This window comes from Panthera tigris, chromosome A1 (assembly GCF_018350195.1).
Source record: "Panthera tigris isolate Pti1 chromosome A1, P.tigris_Pti1_mat1.1, whole genome shotgun sequence".
Lineage (NCBI taxonomy): Eukaryota > Metazoa > Chordata > Mammalia > Carnivora > Felidae > Panthera > Panthera tigris.
In genome coordinates, this window is record NC_056660.1 from 5,043,947 (window position 1) to 5,060,596 (window position 16,650).

Here is a 16,650-nt window from a genome sequence, read left to right on the forward strand (position 1 = left end):
CTGGTCCCCAGTTCAGCTTGGCAACCGACGCTTGCTTTGATCACTCTGCTGTTCATCCCTTGCAACTGAAATTGTAGCATAGCAACGACGTTAGGCTGATAGACTCACTATATCCCTACGCTTCATTTAAGGAACACTTTCTTATTGTAAAATTGTAAAAAATTTGAAAGAGCATGAGATGGAAATAGAAATCACCATCCAGGAATAATGAATTAGAGTTAACATTTTAATACCTCTCTCCTTAGATATGGATACACACACACACACACACACACACACACAGTTCATATATATGCATATTAAAAAATAGGGGGCACCTGGGTGGCTCAGTCGGTTCAGTGTCTGACTTCGACTCAGAGTTTGAGCCCCATGTCGGGCTCTGGGCTGACAGCTCAGAGCTTGGAGCCTGCTTCAGATTCTGTGTCCCCACTCCCCGCCCACCCCTACTCAGGCTCTGTCTCTCTCTCTCTGTCTCTCAAAAATAAACATTAAAAAAATTTAAAAAATAGATCACAACATATATACAGTTTTATGTTGCCCTTTTGTTCATTTAACACTGTGTTATAAATAATTTCTCAAGCCATTACACATTCTTCAAAAAGAATTTTAACTTACTTGCTCATGCTTTTGTCATTGGGCTTGTTTTCCAGGTTTTTGCTATTATAAGATATGAGTATCCTAGTGCAAGCATTTAAAAACATTTTAAGGGGCGCCTGGGTGGCTCAGTCGGTTAAGCGTCCGACTTCGGCTCAGGTCATGATCTCGAGGTCCGTGGGTTCGAGCCCTGCGTCGGGCTCTGTGCTGACAGCTCAGAGCCTGGAGCCTGCTTCGGATTCTGTGTCTCCCTCTCTCTCTCTGCTCCTCCCCCATTCATGCTCTCTCTCTGTATCAAAAATAAATAAACATTAAAAAAAAATTTTAAAAGTTGAGGTAAGTTTACAGTGAAACATGTAGATCTTAACTGTACAGTTTGATGTGTTTTGAAAAATGCACACACCCACTATCCATTCCTTTATATAAAAAAAAATTAAACCTGTCATCCCAGGAAGTTCCCTTGAGTCTCTTTTCAGTAAGTCTTTACAACCTGACCCTTAGAGGGGTTTTTCGCCTTTTCTCAAACTTCATTTAAAGAGAATTGATAAAAGAAAATTTCCTACAGATGATTTACAGATCCGCTTACTAGATCAGGTAGGTTTTTATTCTGCAATTCATGAATCAGGGAGCATTCACTCCAGCAGATAGAAAACAAACAGCTTTAAAAAGGCAAGAGATTGTTTTTTTTTTTTTTTTTACCGAGGTATCATTGGCATAAAACTTTATATTAGTTTCAGATGTACAACATGATGATTCAATATTTGCATACATTGTGAAATGATCACAAGGGGGCTAGCTAACATCCGTCACCACACAGTTACAAATATTTTTTCTTTGATTTAAGATTCGTTCTTTTAGCAACTTCCAAATATGCAATATAATACTTTTAACTATAGTCCCCATGTGGTACATTACATCCTTATTTATTTATTTATGTAATACTGGAAGTTTGTACCTTTTGACCCCCTTCGCACATTCCACTACCCCCCCATACAAGCATACCTTGTTTTATCGTCCTTCGCTTTCATGTTTTATTTATTTTTGAGAGAGACAGGGACAGAGACAGAGAGAGTATGAACAGGGGAGGGGCGGAGGGAGAGGGGGACAGAGGGTCAGAAGCAGGCTCCGTCCTGACAGCCGCAAGCCCCGTGCCGGGCTCAACTCCCAAACTGCGAGATCGTGACCTGAGCCGAAGTCGGGCGCTCAACCGACTGAGCCACCCAGGCGCCCCGTATTGTCCTTTACTGTGCTTCCCAGCTAATGGAGGTTTTTACGAATGGCAAGTCTGTGGCAGCCCGGTGTGGAACTCGTCCACTGGCACCACTCTCCCAGCACCACCCGCTCCCTTCGTGTCTCTGTGTCACATTTTGGTAATTCTTGCAACACTTCAGACTTCTTCATTATTACTACGTTTGTTTGGTGATCTGTGTCAGTGATTACTGTTTGCTAAAAGCTCAGATGATGGTTGGCATTTGGGGCAATAAAGTATTTTTGAATTAAGGTATGAATATTTTTTAGACATTGCGCTCGTAACAGACTACAGTATAGCGTGAACATAACATTTATGTGCACTGGGGGACCTAAAAGTTCATTTGACTCGCTTTATTGTGATATTTGCTTTATTGCAGCGGTCTGGAACCAAATCTGCAGTATCTCTGATGTATGCCTGTATGAGTGAGATTTCTGTGACTTAGTTCACTTAGCATAATGCCATCAAGGCTTATGCATGTCAGCAATGGCAAGGTTTCCTTCTTTTTTTATGGCTGAGTAATAGTGCGTTCTATATAATATGTTACATGTATAGTTTTAGAATATGTAATATATATTACATATGTATTTAGAATATATGATATATAATAAATATATACATAGTCTAATAAATATAATATATAAATCTCTACATCTCTATATCTCTATCCTTATCTATCTATGTATCCTTGTACCTATCTACCTATAAAGTTGTTTCCATGTCTTGGCTATTCTGAATAATGCTGCAATAAACTTGGAGGTACAGCTATCTTTTTGAGTTAGTGTCTTTGTTTCTTTCACATAAATACCCAGAAGTGGAATGGCTGGATCATCCCACATGGTAGTTCTGTGTTTAACTTTTCGAGGAACGTCCCTACTGGTTTCCACAGTGGCTGCACCAGTTTACATCCCCAGCAACAGTGCCCGGGCGTTCCCTTTTCAACAGATCCTCACCAACACTTGTTTCTTGTCTTTTGGATAATAGCAATTCTGAAAGGTGGGAGGCGCTATCTCGTGGTTTTGATTTGCATTTCCCTGATCATTAGTGATGTTGAACACCTTGCAAGGAATTTTCATAGACCAAAGTGAGCAGGATTGAGGAAGTTTGGACGGGGCATTTGCTAATAGGTTAAAGCAGGGTTACTTTCCTTACAAGGAGCAAAGGCACTTCTTGGAGCTGGGTTAGGTGATCTGTGCCGGGCAGACCAGCGCTGATCAGTTGACCTAGGCCTTTGTTTTCTGGGGGAGCCAAGCACAGAGCATAGACACTTAAGTTCTGGTTTGCTTACATGGGGCTTAAGCCACGAGGAACTTGAAGTTGGACCTAACCTGGTTACTTTAATGGAATTATACTCTATTTACTCTTTTTTATCTTGCTTCCACTCAGCATTATGTTTTTTAGATTCATCTGTGTTACTGTATGTATTGGTGATTTATTCCGTTTTATTCCTCAGTCATAGCCCATAATATGAATATATCACAATTTGTTTATACATTTACCTGTTGATGGATATTTGGGTTGTTTCCAGTTTGAGGCTATCATGAATAAAGCTGCTATTAACATTTTTTTAAGTTTTTTAAAAAGCTTATTTACCTGTTTTGAGAGAGAGAGAGAAAGAGACCACACAAGTGGGGGAGGAATAGAGAAAGAGGGTGAAAGCGAGAATCCCAAGCAGGCTCCACACTGTCAGCACAGAGCCCCATGCAGGGCTTGAACCCGCGAACCGTGAGACCACGACCTGAACCAAAATCGAGTTGGACACATAACCACCTGGGCTACCCAGGTGCCCCACTGTTATTACTATTCATTTGTAAGTCTTTTTGTAAATATGTGTAAATTTCTCTTGGGCAAATATGTAGAAGTGGAATATCTGGGTCATAGGGAAGGTGGATATGTGACTGTGTAGGAAGCTACGAGTTTTTCAAAGTGGTTATGGCATTGGACACTCCCACCGGCCAAGTATCGCCACTCCTACAGTATTTGGAGTTGTTAATCTTTATTTCTAAGCATCCTGCTGTGTACTGATATGTCATCGTGTTTGAATCTGCATTTTCCTGATCATTAACGAATTAGATTTGTCTTGGGAGTATTGAGTTGTAGGAGTTACTCATATATTCTAGAAACAGGTCCTTTGTCAGATGTGTGTGCATTGTGAATGTTTTCTCCTGGACTGTGCCTGCCTGTTTATTTTCTTGGTGTTGTTTTTTGATGAACGGAAGTTTTATTTTTGGTGATGTCTGATAAAAGTTTTTTCTTTTACTTTCCAGGTCTTGTCTAAGAAATGGTTTCTTCTAGAAGCTGTACATGGCTAGTTTTTTTACACTCACGTTTATGATCCATTTTGAGTTATTGTGTTATGGTTAAGGGATCAAGGCTTATTTAATTTTTTTCCACATGAACATCAAGTTTTAGCACCATTTATCGAAAAGACTTTATTTTCCCTATTGAATTGTTCGGGTGCCTTTGTCAGAGTTATTTAGTGGTATTTCTGGACTCTCTATTCTGTTTCAGTGACGCGTCTGTGCACATGTGTCTACACTACACTGTCTTGATCAGCATTAGCACGACAATAAGACTTGAGATCAGGTAATGTCTTTGATTGTCTTCTTTGGGTCCCTTGTTTTCAATGTGGAGGTCTTGCACATCTTTCGTGAATTTTTCCCCATGTATTTTATGATTTTGGCGCCCTTATGTTTTATGAAAATTAAATTTATTTGCTGCTGGTTTTGATAGATTGGATTTCCCCAAATGGCTGCAACGGTGTTTCCGATCCTTACGTTCCACCAGAATCTTGCCTCTTTTCCATCAAGAGCTCGAGTCTATTTCCTGTCCTCTCGAAGTGACTGGGCCTTTGCGACTCCGTAACAGGTTGTGGTGGGAGGGAGACCGCAGGCGCTCCGAAGCTAGGTCAGAAAAGGTGACATAGCCCGACTCGGTCTCCTGGGACTGTTGGAAGCCAGCCACCATGCTGTGAAGAAGCGTCAGCTGCCTGGAGAGGACATGTTGAAGGACAGCAGAAGACAGCCCCAGCTAAAAGCCCAGCTTCAGCCAGCGTCACACGCCAGACACGGGTGCTAACGAGTAACGGGAGGGGGAGGGGGCCTGCGACACCCGCCCCTCCGGTCATCAGGAAGATAGTGACCGTTCTACTGAATATTCCTTGTTCTATGTCCAATTTGGGAAAGTGCTCTCTAAAAACGATGTAAACATTAGCGGAATTTGGAGTCATCAGAATGCATTTACAGAATGCTGAATACGACTGCGTTAGAAGAATAAGGTTTTCTGTTAAATCCTCTTCTTTCCTGGATCTGTTGCCCAATACTCTCAGGGTTGCTTTTTAGCCTGTGTGTAAATAACAACAGGGAGAGAGGAAGGAGGCCTTATGAAGAAAGCCTAAAAGGAAATTGGTCTGGGGACAGAGGGAAAGGAAAGTGGTGAGGGATTAGTGGTGGCTTCCACTCCGACTATATTGTCCCTTAAGCCGGCGAGGAGGTACACTGATGAACACTGTATGTGTACCTATATCTTTTTATTTTTTAAATGTTTATTTTGAAAGGGAGAGAGGCAGAGCGTGAGTGGGGGAGGGGCCGAGAGAGAGGGAGACACGGAATCGAAGCAGGCTCCAGGCTCCGAGCTGTCAGCACAGAGCCCGACGCGGGGCCTGAACTCACAAACTGTGAGATCATGACCTGAGCCAAAGTCGAACGCTTAACAGTCACCCAGGCGCCCCTATCGATATCTTTTTATATGGTGTACATATGCCATTTCCTTTTCAAAAATGTTTCCCTATGTATAGACATAGGTCTATATACATATGATATACGTATATATGTATACACGTATGACCATTTTTTCATGTGTAAACATTTTAAAAGGAAACGGGGGTTTTCGTTCGAGGAAAGGCGCTTAAGAAATGGTGTCAGGTCTTCATTTGTATGAAAGAACTTCAGAAGGACACAAGCCGGTTGTTTTCTAGAACCACGAAGATCAAGAACGGGCTTGAGTGAAAACAGAATTTTAGGTGGTTATAGGAAGGGAAGGATTGCTTGGCCACCCTAGTTCTTGAGTGTTGGGAGTGTGCTGCCCAGAGAAGTTGTGCAGATTTCGTTCCTTGGAAAACAGGCTCAGCCTTTCTGCCGTCATCCCAGACCATACTGTCTCCGGGAGACCGGGTCTGTCGTTGGCTGACCTCACTGCTTAGGGAGAGGGCACACAGAATGGAGAGGATGGAGACAGCTGGCTCTCAGGGACGGAAAACTCGGATCCCCTTTTCCTTTACGTCGTCCCTTAGGACAGAAAGGACTGCTCTTAGCTCAGTAGTATTTATCAACCCACAGTGCCAGGAGCTCGGTGTGTCCTTCTTGGTCTAGCTCTTGAGGGTTTTTTCCCTTCTGCATGCTGCTGCTGTCACCTGACTTGTGAATGCCTGGGGGGGGGGTGACTCTAGAGAATGGAGGCGCAGGCTCTTTCTTGACAAGCCTTTGCTTCTATAGGGTAGACACAAAATGCATTTCTCTATTGTATACATACAATATTTCCCTGTCGCTGTCTGTTTTGCATTGGCTCCTTTTTTTTTACAAGCGTTTTGGTCTCCTTTGGTTCTAGCCTAGGCTGCCCCTGACAAGCGTAAAAGCATTTCTCTGAGAGGTCAAGCACAGGTTACTGAATGATCCATACTGGCATTTGCGTTCTGAGACTAGTAACAACTAAATACTGGTCATCGGCTAGCTTCTGTCCTTTGTGCAGGTGTATCTTTAGAAGACTTCAAAGGTAAGATTTAGGTCTGGATCCTGTAGTCAAACGCCATCCTTAACTAACTTCCCCAGAGAGATACCCGCCCGTCAGATCAGGGAAGTTAACCACGGCAGTCAATGAGGTGACACAAGTTCAAGCGAGGCGCTCATCTATTGGCCCTCGCGCCTACGACGTCATCTTCACAGTGGGCCAACCGGACTGTCTACAAAGTTGTCAGGACAGATTTGGTTATCGGAAGATACACACAAGAAGAAACAGGAGCACTCCCCCGACTTCATGATAGGGATGCAGGAAATCAGGGGAAGGCACTGAGCCAGTCTGTGGTGGGCAAGGCAGTGGCCTCTATTCAACCTACTCAGCTTCTTAAAAATTAAAAATAACTTCTATCTACTCTTTCTTTTCCCACCTGGTTATGGGCAGAAAATTTTTCATCTTAAAATTCGGGGTGGAAAAAAGCCCTCTTTTTCACCCGAGTCCTCTCCCGCTCTGCTTAAGCTCTCAAGGGGGTTGTTCTCCGTAGGAAATTGAATCATTAGTGACAAAGTTTTTGACAGACTCTGCTGGGACGAAGTTGCTTCGCGATCACCCTCAGCAGCTAAGACCCACTGAGAAAACATCTTCCGCCCTGAAGCTCTCAACTCCACAACCGACAAAGTTCTCTTCTTCCTCAAAACCATGCTGAAGATTCACACTTCTTATCAGAAACACTTTTTCCCCCCCCCTGAGGGCCCAGGATGGGCAGGCAGGGAATCCCACCTGAAGCTAAGGTTGCCAGTCTGTCCATCCCTTCTGCACGTTTTTCTAGGAAAATGCGGGGCAGAGGCTAGCCAGGAGGAGCTGGAGGGATGCCTGGCCTTTTCTCGTGGGGCACCGATTCTTTCTGCTGAACTCTGTTCCTCTGCTGGTCCGTCCCCGGTAGTTACGCTAAATTTAGTGTAATGATCACATCAATAAACAAACGCAAGGTCAGCCTCTCTTACAATCATGTTTCTCTTTCACTCTGAGGTCGGAATTTCATCAGCTACTAAACATTCAGCCTTTTCCCCCTCTCTTTATGGAACTGTGCCCAGAAGGACCAAGTGCGGTTTGAACGCTGAGTAAAAACAGTAAGGAATGGATCAAGTGACCTTGGACAAATCACCTCACCTGCCACTGATTTTGTTTCCTATGGAAGGTGTGTCGGTGTGTGTGTGCGAGTGTGTGCGTGTGGGGTGAGCTAAGCGAGCTAAGTATTCGTAGGGGCTCCTCACAGTTTTAACGTGCCACTAACTAGAATTCTAGGCGGGCTGGGGGCCCGGAGTCTGGACACCCAGGTTTTCTGTCTTCCAGACCCCACACCTGAGAAGTACCTGTTCTTTGCAGCCGATCCCACCACAATGTACACAGAACAGAAAGCGAGAGAAGCCGGCAGAGTCAGGAGTCCCGAACGATTCACACGGGACAAGCGCACCACCTAACAAGGGGCAGGTATAAGAGGCAGCGGGCAGGGGCAGAAAAGGGCACCCTGAGGTGCGCTCGCGCCCCAGAGGAGCCCCCTAGCGCACCGCCCCGTCCCCCCACCCGTCCCCTCTCCGCCACCTAAGAGCCCCCCGTGCTGCGGAACGTTCCAGACTCTTCCCGGCCGCGGCCGCGGCCCGCTCCGCCTCCCGCCGGGCTCCCCGCCGGAGGGCCGGACCCCTCCCCCGCCGCCGCCGCCGCCGCCGCCGCCGCGGCCGCCGCGCCAGCGAGGCCCGCAGCGGTGGCGTCCGCGGGCGCTGCCGCATTGGCCGGCGGCTGCGGCACGGACGGCGCAGCCTCCTCCTCCTCCGCCGCCGGCGGCCCCGCAGTCCGGCCCGGGAGCGCGCCCACCCATGGCCCTCGGGCCGCCGTCCCTGCGCCCAAGCCCGGCGCGCAGCCTCCGCCGCTCGCCCGGGGCCGCCTAGCCCCCGAGCGGGGCGCGATGCCGAACGCCTCCCGCCTGGACAGAGCGCTCAGGATGTCCCTGCCCCGAAGGTCGCGGATCGGCTCGTCCGTTGGTGAGAGGGGAGGGGCGCGCGGCGGGGAGGGTCGGCGGGCGCGCGGAGGGGAGCCGCCGCCCCGCCCTCCTCCCGCCTCCCGCCGCCGGTGCTCGCACCTGGGGGTGGGGGTGGGGGTGGGGCGCGCCCGCGCCGCCGGGAGGGCCGCACGCCGGGCGAGGGGCGAGGGGCGAGGGGCGAGGGGCGAGGGGCGAGGGCGCCGGGGACCCCACTCCGCCCGCGGGGCCGGGCTGCGGGTGCGCGCGCTCGGGGTGTGTGCGTGTGCGCCGCCGCGCGCGTGCCCGGCCGCCCCTAGGCCGGGGGTTCGCCGTCCCCCGCCGGGTGGGCGCGGAGACCGTCGGGCGTCGGCGGGGCCGGCCTCGCCCTGCGCGGTGTTTGCTGCAGGGCCCCGGGGAGCCGAAGGGCCCCCACGAACGTTGGTCGCCACCTGGGCCCTGGGGACTCGCGCGCGCACCCGGCGGCGACGCACCGGCTCTCGACCACCCGCACGGCCACCGCACACGCCCCGCTGCGCTCGGGCGCCCGGGCGTTGGGGCGCCTAATCCTCTAAAGCCCGACACCCCGGTGCTTCCACCCCGGCACCCCCGGCCCCTCCCGTCCGGACGCTCGCATTTTGTTTCTTACAGACTATATTTAGAAAGCAAAGTCGCGTTAAGCTGGATGTTACGTGATTATGATGCACGATGGGTTACCTAGACCCTCCCCCCCGCCCTAAGGAGAAATCTCTTACCATTTCAGGGCGCCCTGCAAGTTTCTGGGTAGATCTTTGATTGGAGGAAGGGACAGGGTCTGCACTTTGGGGCTGGGGGCGTTTGGAATTCCTGTGCAGTTTTTGTCGTTTGTTTTGAGAAAGTAGGCTTCTAAAAATAAGTGACTTTCCCATTTCTCTGGTTGAGTCATGTGAGATGGAAACGGCAGACCAGTGTTTCCACGGTATCGTCCGGGCGCCTTCAGACTGGTTGGAGGAGAAGCCCAGGGCGAGAGGATCGCTGGCCGAGACTAGGCAGTGCCGAGCGCGGGCTGAGGCAGGGAGCCCCGCTGGGAGGGGACGGCGGCCATCCGGGGGCCGGATGGTACCTGTGACAGTGCTTAGGTGGAGCGGAACGGGGCGGAGGGGCGGGGAGAGCGGGCAGGGCCGGCGCCATATGTTGGAAGGCAGAGGCAATAGCATTGTTCCTGATACGGATTGAGGCTTCAGTAAACCGAGAATCAAGGGTGGCTGGGAGGAGAAAGAGAGTGGAAGGAGGTGCCACTGTGTGACGGTGCCGTCGCACAGAGCCCCGCTCTTGCGCGAGTCCTGCGTTGGCTTTAATGCTGTGTTGTCGCTGTCTTGGAGGCCTTAGTGGGTTTTGAATGAGGGGCCTGCAGTTTGATTTTGCGGCGGGCCCTGCAAGTTACGTAGCCAGGGTGTATAGATGTGGCCCAGGAGGGAAAGGTCCTTGGACGGAGCCCTAGGTGTGGTGACATTTCAAGGTTAGGGCAACCGCCAAGGGGCTGAGGGGATGGTCGAGGGGAAGCCCGGAGAGGTCCTCTGAAGCTCAGGGAGCCAGCCGTGCGGAGGGCAGGAGTGCTCAGCTGTGCCCAGTGCTGCTGGGAGCCCAGGAAAGGCACCACCTGCCGACAGTCCGTCATGGAGGGCACGGGTGACCTTGCACGGAACTGTTTTGTGGCCGCGTGGGCGAGAATGTCTACAGAACACCTTCAGAGAGACTTAAGGGGACAGATATTGGAGACAGCAAGTACAGACAACTCTTGGCTGAATTTTGTAGCAAAGGGGGAGAGAGAGCAATGGAGTGGTAGATGGGGGAGGGAGGGGAGCTGTGAGTTCCAGGGAGGTTGTTTTATTTTAAGACTAGTATTGCAATCGTGCAGTGGATGGTGTGAATGTCAAAGCAAGAGGTTTTTAGGGAGAAGGGAGGACAGTGATCTGAGATCAAGAGTGAAGAGCAGGGTCAAGGCAGAGTAACAGAGACAAAAAGTCCAGAGGTGGGCGAGATAGGGCATTTGCCGATGAAAGGTCGCAAGTTCCAGGAGACAGGAGGGTGCTAAGAGGTGGCGTCTAAGTGAAGAATTTGCATATGGTGGGAGGAGGAAGGGGGCCACTCCTGTGAATGAGGGTACAGGCCTGATAGGCTGAGTTTGGATGATGATCAGGAGGGAGGGAAGTGCTGGGGCTGGGGGTGCTGCAAGGGGAGGGCCGGTCCATGCTGGAGGGTTCGCCCAGGAGTGTCCTGAGCTTTGAAACTGCTTTGCAGTTGACAGAGGTGCGACACCATGAGTGGGACATTGCCATCAGCAGAACTGGCACTATCACCACCCATTCTGCAGAAACTCTTTTTGGTACTTTACTCCTTCATGTGGAAGAGGTTCTTCAAAGAACCTTTTCTTCTTTTCTTTTCTCTTTGTTTTGCTTTTCATTTCAAACAAGTCTTTTTTTTTTTTTTTTTTTAAGCGTTTATTTATTTTGAGAGCGAGAGAGACAGAGCATGAATGGGGGAGGGGCAGAGCGAGGGAGACACAGAATCTGAAACAGGCTCCAGGCTCCGAGCTGTCAGCACAGAGCCCGACGTGGGGCTGGAACCCACAAACCACAAGCTCCTGACCTGAGCTGAAATCGGATGCTCAACCGGCTGAGCCACCCAGGCACCCCTCGAAGAACCTTTTCTAAAATGAAAGGAAACAAAACAACAACGTGTTAGAATTTGGGTTAAATTTGCATTAAGTTTATAGATTAACCTGGAGCGAGTAGACATTTAAAAAATGTTGTCCCTTTAACCATAAACATGGTATTCTCATCATTTATATATGTCTTCTTTTATGTCTTAAAAAATTTTTTTAATGTTTATTTATTTTTGAGAGAGACAGAGCATGGGTGGGGGAGGGGCAGAGAGAGGGAGACACAGAATGTGAAGCGGGCTCTAGGCTCCGAGCTGTCAGTACAGAGCCCAATGCAGGGCTTGAACTCACCAGCTGTGAGATCATGCCCTGAGTCGGATGCTTAACCGACTGAGCCACCCAGGCGCCCCTGGGTCTTTTCTTAAAGTGTCGTAATTTTCTCCATAAATTTCTATGCATTTTAAAAGGTTTATTGCAAGATACTTCTGTTACTAGAATAAATGAGCTTATTCAAAAAATACATTTTTAATTGGTTGTTGCTGACGTCTAGGAAACGAATTTTAATGTTGACTGTTGTATCAACAACCTAGTGAACTGTCATAAATTTTCGAAGCTTAGGGTTGCTTTAATTTTGTGTGTGTAGACGTTATCTGCAAATATTAATTTCATTTCTTCCTTCATACTTGTTATAACTCATATGTTTTTCTTATTTGATTACATTCATTAGTACTGCCAATAAAAGTTTGACCAGAAGGGCCATTCTTGCTCTGCTCTTAGAACATTAATGCTTCCAGAACTCTCTGTTGAGGAATGGTGCTGGAGTCCACAGCTGTTCTGTAGGACTCTAAGGAAGCACTCTGTACTTCCTACTCAGTACGTTAGGGCAGAGGCGGGTTTATTGTGCATTTTAAGACACTGGTCAGGGACCAGCAGAATGCTTAAAGCTACCTGGGTGGTTGTGAGGTCTTTCCCTTTCCTCTTTCCTCCCTGGGTCTTTGTGTTCAGGAAGAGTGCATCCCGGCCCCCGTATCAGAATGGCCATAATAAAAAATAGTGACCTCAGCAAATCCTGACAAGGATGCAGAGGAAGCGGATCATTCCGACATTGTTGCTGGGGATGTAAAACGGCACAGCCACTCAGGAAGAATGTTTAGCAGTTTCTTTTCTTTCTTTCCCTGTTTTGATCGAAGCATGGTTGACACACAATGTCACATCAGTTTCAGGTGCCCGACACAGCGATAAGATGTGACATCTCTGTGTGTTATGCTGTGCTCACCACGAGTCTGGCCCCCGACTGTCACCACTCAGCGTGTTGACTCTGTTCTCTATGCTGTACCTTTCACCCCCCTGACTTACTCATCCAGACTTGTGGAAGCCTCTCCCTCCCGCCCTTCTCCGTCCGTTTTGTCCGTCTCCCGCTCCCCTCTGCTCTGGCAGCCACCAGTTTGTTCTCTGTATGTATGGGTCTGTTTCTGCTGCTTTTGTTTTTTTCCTTTTGTTTTTTAGATTCCACAGATAAGTGGAATATGGTATTGTCTGTGACTGCTTTCACTTAGCATAACACCCCCAGGCTGATCCGTGTTATCAAATGGCAAGATTTCATTCATTTTACGGCGGGGTATATTCCATGGTATGTATGTATACGTATGTATATATATTTATCCGTCTCAATGATCAGTACACAGCTGTCAGTGGACAGTCAGGTTGCTTCCATTTCTTGGCCATTGTAAATAATGCTGCAGTGAACATAGGAGTTCTTCTGTCATTTTTGAATTAATGTTTTTGTTTTCTTTGGCTAAATACCCAGTAGTGGAATTACCGGGGTATATAGTATTTCTGTTTTTAATTTCTTGAGGAAACTCTGTGCTTTTTTTGTTGGCACCATGCCGCACCAATCCACGTTCCTGCCAACGGTGTACAAGGTGTCTCTTTTCCCCACACCCTCACATACGCTTGTTATTTCTTGTCTTTCCGATACCGGCCATTCTGACAGGCTGGTAGAGTGACATCTCATGTGGTTTTGGTTTGCATTTCCCTGATGATGAGTGATGTTGAGCACCTTTTTATGTGTCTGTTGGCCACCTGGATATCTTCTTTGGAAAAATGTCTATTCAATGTAAATTAAATAAATAAATTATTAATAAAAAAAGAAAGACAAATGTCTGTTCAGGTCTTCTGACCATTTTTAATTGGATTTTTTTGGGGGTATTGAGTTGTATAAACTCTTTATTTTATTTTATTCATTTTATTATTTTTTATTATGACATTTATTGTCAAATTGGTTTCCATACAACACCCAGTGCTCATCCCAACAGGTGCCCTCCTCCATGCCCATCACCCACTTTCCCCTCCCTCCCACCCCCCATCAACCCTCAGTTTATTCCCCGTTTTTAAGAGTCTCTTATGGGAGGTTCCGGAAGATGGCGGCGTAGGAGGACGCGGGGCTCACAGCGCGTCCTGCCGATCACTTAGATTCCACCTACACCTGCCTAAAGAACCCAGAAAACCGCCAGAGGATTAGCAGAACGGAGTCTCCGGAGTCAAGCGCAGACCAGAGGCCCACGGAAGAGGGGAGGAAGGGTGGCGAGGCGGTGCGCGCTCCACGGACCGGCGGGAGGGAGCCGGGGCGGAGGGGCGGCTCGCCGGCCAAGCGGAGCCCCCGAGTCGGGCTGGCAAAAGCGGAGGGGCCGGACAGACTGTGTTCCGACAGCAAGCACGACTTAGCGTCTGGGAGGTCAGAAGTTAACAGCTCTGCGCGGAAAGCGGGAAGGCTGGAGGACAAAGGGAGGGAGAGCTGCCGAGCCCCCGGACGGCAGAGCTCAGCTTGGCGGGGAACAAAGGCGCCAGCGCCATCTCCCCCGCCCATCCCCCAGCCAAAATCCCAAAGGGAACCGGTTCCCGCCAGGGAACTTGCTCGGTCCGCGCAAACACCCAACTCTGTGCTTCTGCGGGGCCAAACCTCCGGCAGCGGATCTGACTCCCTCCCGCTGCCACAGGGCCCCTCCTGAAGTGGATCACCTAAGGAGAAGCGAGCTAAGCCTGCCCCTCCTGCCCCCGTGCACCTTGCCTACCCACCCCAGCTAATACGCCAGATCCCCAGCACCACAAGCCTGGCAGTGTGCAAGTAGCCCAGACGGGACACGCCACCCCACAGTGAATCCCGCCCCTAGGAGAGGGGAAGAGAAGGCACACGCCAGTCTGACTGTGGCCCCAGCGGTGGGCTGGGGCAGACATCGGGTCGGACTGCGGCCCCGCCCACCAACTCCAGTTATACACCACAGCACGGGGGAAGGGCCCTGCAGGTCCTCACCACTCCAGGGACTATCCAAAATGATCAAACGGAAGAATTCCCCTCAGAAGAATCTCCAGGAAATAACAACAGCTAATGAACTGATCAAAAAGGATTTAAATAATATAACAGAAAGTGAATTTAGAATAATAGTCATAAAATTAATCGCTGGGCTTGAAAACAGTATACAGGACAGCAGAGAATCTCTTGCCACAAAGATCGAGGGACTAAGGAACAGTCACGAGGAGTTGAAAAACGCTTTAAACGAAATGCAAAACCAAATGGAAACCACGATGGCTCGGCTTGAAGAGGCAGAGGAGAGAATAGGTGAACTAGAAGATAAAGTTATGGAGAAAGAGGAAGCTGAAAGAAAGAGAGATAAAAAAATCCAGGAGTATGAGGGGAAAATTAGAGAACTAAGTGATACACTAAAAAAAAATAATATACGCATAATTGGTATCCCAGAGGAGGAAGAGAGAGGGAAAGGTGCTGAAGGGGTACTTGAACAAATTATAGCTGAGAACTTCCCTGAACTGGGGAAGGAAAAAGGCATTGAAATCCAAGAGGCACAGAGAACTCCCTTCAGACGTAACTTGAATCGATCTTCTGCACGACATATCATAGTGAAACTGGCGAAATACAAGGATAAAGAGAAAATTCTGAAAGCAGCAAGGGATAAACGTGCCCTCACTTATAAAGGGAGACCTATAAGACTCGTGACTGATCTCTCCTTTGAAACTTGGCAGGCCAGAAAGGCTTGGCACGATATCTACAGTGTGCTAAACAGAAAAAATATGCAGCCGAGAATCCTTTATCCAGCAAGTCTGTCATTTAGAATAGAAGGAGAGATAAAGGTCTTCCCAAACAAACAAAAACTGAAGGAATTTGTCACCACGAAACCAGCCCTACAAGAGATCCTAAGGGGGATCCTGTGAGACAAAGTACCAGAGACATCACTACAAGCATAAAACATACAGACATCACAATGACTCTAAACCCGTATCTTTCTATAATAACACTGAATGTAAATGGATTAAATGCGCCAACTAAAAGACATAGGGTATCAGAATGGATAAAAAAACAAGACCCATCTATTTGCTGTCTACAAGAGACTCATTTTAGATCTGAGGACACCTTTAGATTGAGAGTGAGGGGATGGAGAACTATTTATCATGCTCCTGGAAGCCAAAAGAAAGCTGGAGTAGCCATACTTATATCAGACAAACTAGACTTTAAATTAAAGGCTGTAACAAGAGATGAAGAAGGGCATTATATAATAATCACAGGGTCTATCCACCAGGAAGAGCTAACTATTATAAATGTCTATGCGCCAAATACCCGAGCCCCCAGATATATAAAACAATTACTCATAAACATAAGCAACCTTATTGATAAGAATGTGGTCATTGCAGGGGACTTTAACACCCCACTTACAGAAATGGATAGATCATCTAGACACACAGTCAATAAAGAAACAAGGGCCCTGAATGATACATTGGATCAGATGGACTTGACAGATATATTTAGAACTCTGCATCCCAAAGCAACAGAATATACTTTCTTCTCGAGTGCACATGGAACATTCTCCAAGATAGATCATATACTGGGTCACAAAACAGCCCTTCATAAGTTTACAAGAATTGAAATTATACCATGCATACTTTCAGACCACAATGCTATGAAGCTTGAAATCAACCACAGGAAAAAGTCTGGAAAACCTCCAAAAGCATGGAGGTTAAAGAACACCCTACTAACGAATGAGTGGGTCAACCAGGCAATTAGAGAAGAAATTAAAATATACATGGAAACAAACGAAAATGAAAATACAACAATCCAAACGCTTTGGGATGCAGCGAAGGCAGTCCTGAGAGGAAAATACATTGCAATCCAGGCCTATCTCAAGAAACAAGAAAAATCCCAAATACAAAATCTAACAGCACACCTAAAGGAAATAGAAGCAGAACAGCAAAGGCAGCCTAAACCCAGCAGAAGAAGAGAAATCATAAAGATCAGAGCAGAAATAAACAATATAGAATCTAAAAAAACTGTAGAGCAGATCAACGAAACCAAGAGTTGGTTTTTTGAAAAAATAAACAAAATTGACAAACCTCTAGCCAGGCTTCTCAAAAAGA

At 47.8% G+C, this 16,650-nt stretch overlaps 1 protein-coding gene and 1 long non-coding RNA gene across 16 annotated transcripts in view; one reads left to right on the plus strand and one right to left on the minus strand.

The window, feature by feature from the left end:
* Positions 1–4,260: 4,260 nt before the first annotated feature.
* Positions 4,261–8,525, minus strand: LOC122238436. Of its 2 annotated transcripts, XR_006217398.1 has the most exons (4): positions 8,177–8,245; positions 7,948–8,051; positions 7,355–7,522; positions 4,261–5,185 (listed from the first exon to the last, which is right to left on the minus strand). It is a non-coding gene; the product is annotated as an uncharacterized LOC122238436 (long non-coding RNA). The 2 variants fall into 2 exon arrangements; XR_006217372.1 differs by lacking the exons at positions 7,355–7,522; positions 8,177–8,245 and adding an exon at positions 8,447–8,525.
* Positions 8,453–16,650, plus strand: part of LOC102959813 (phospholipid-transporting ATPase IB) — a 609,397-nt gene continuing 601,199 nt past the window's right edge. For all 14 annotated transcript variants that reach the window (XM_042984757.1, XM_042985236.1, XM_042984810.1 and 11 more), the window contains exon 1: positions 8,453–8,613. In XM_042984757.1, the coding sequence (XP_042840691.1) occupies positions 8,538–8,613 (76 nt within the window). In that variant the 5' untranslated portion in view covers positions 8,453–8,537. The remainder of the gene's footprint in view (positions 8,614–16,650) is intronic.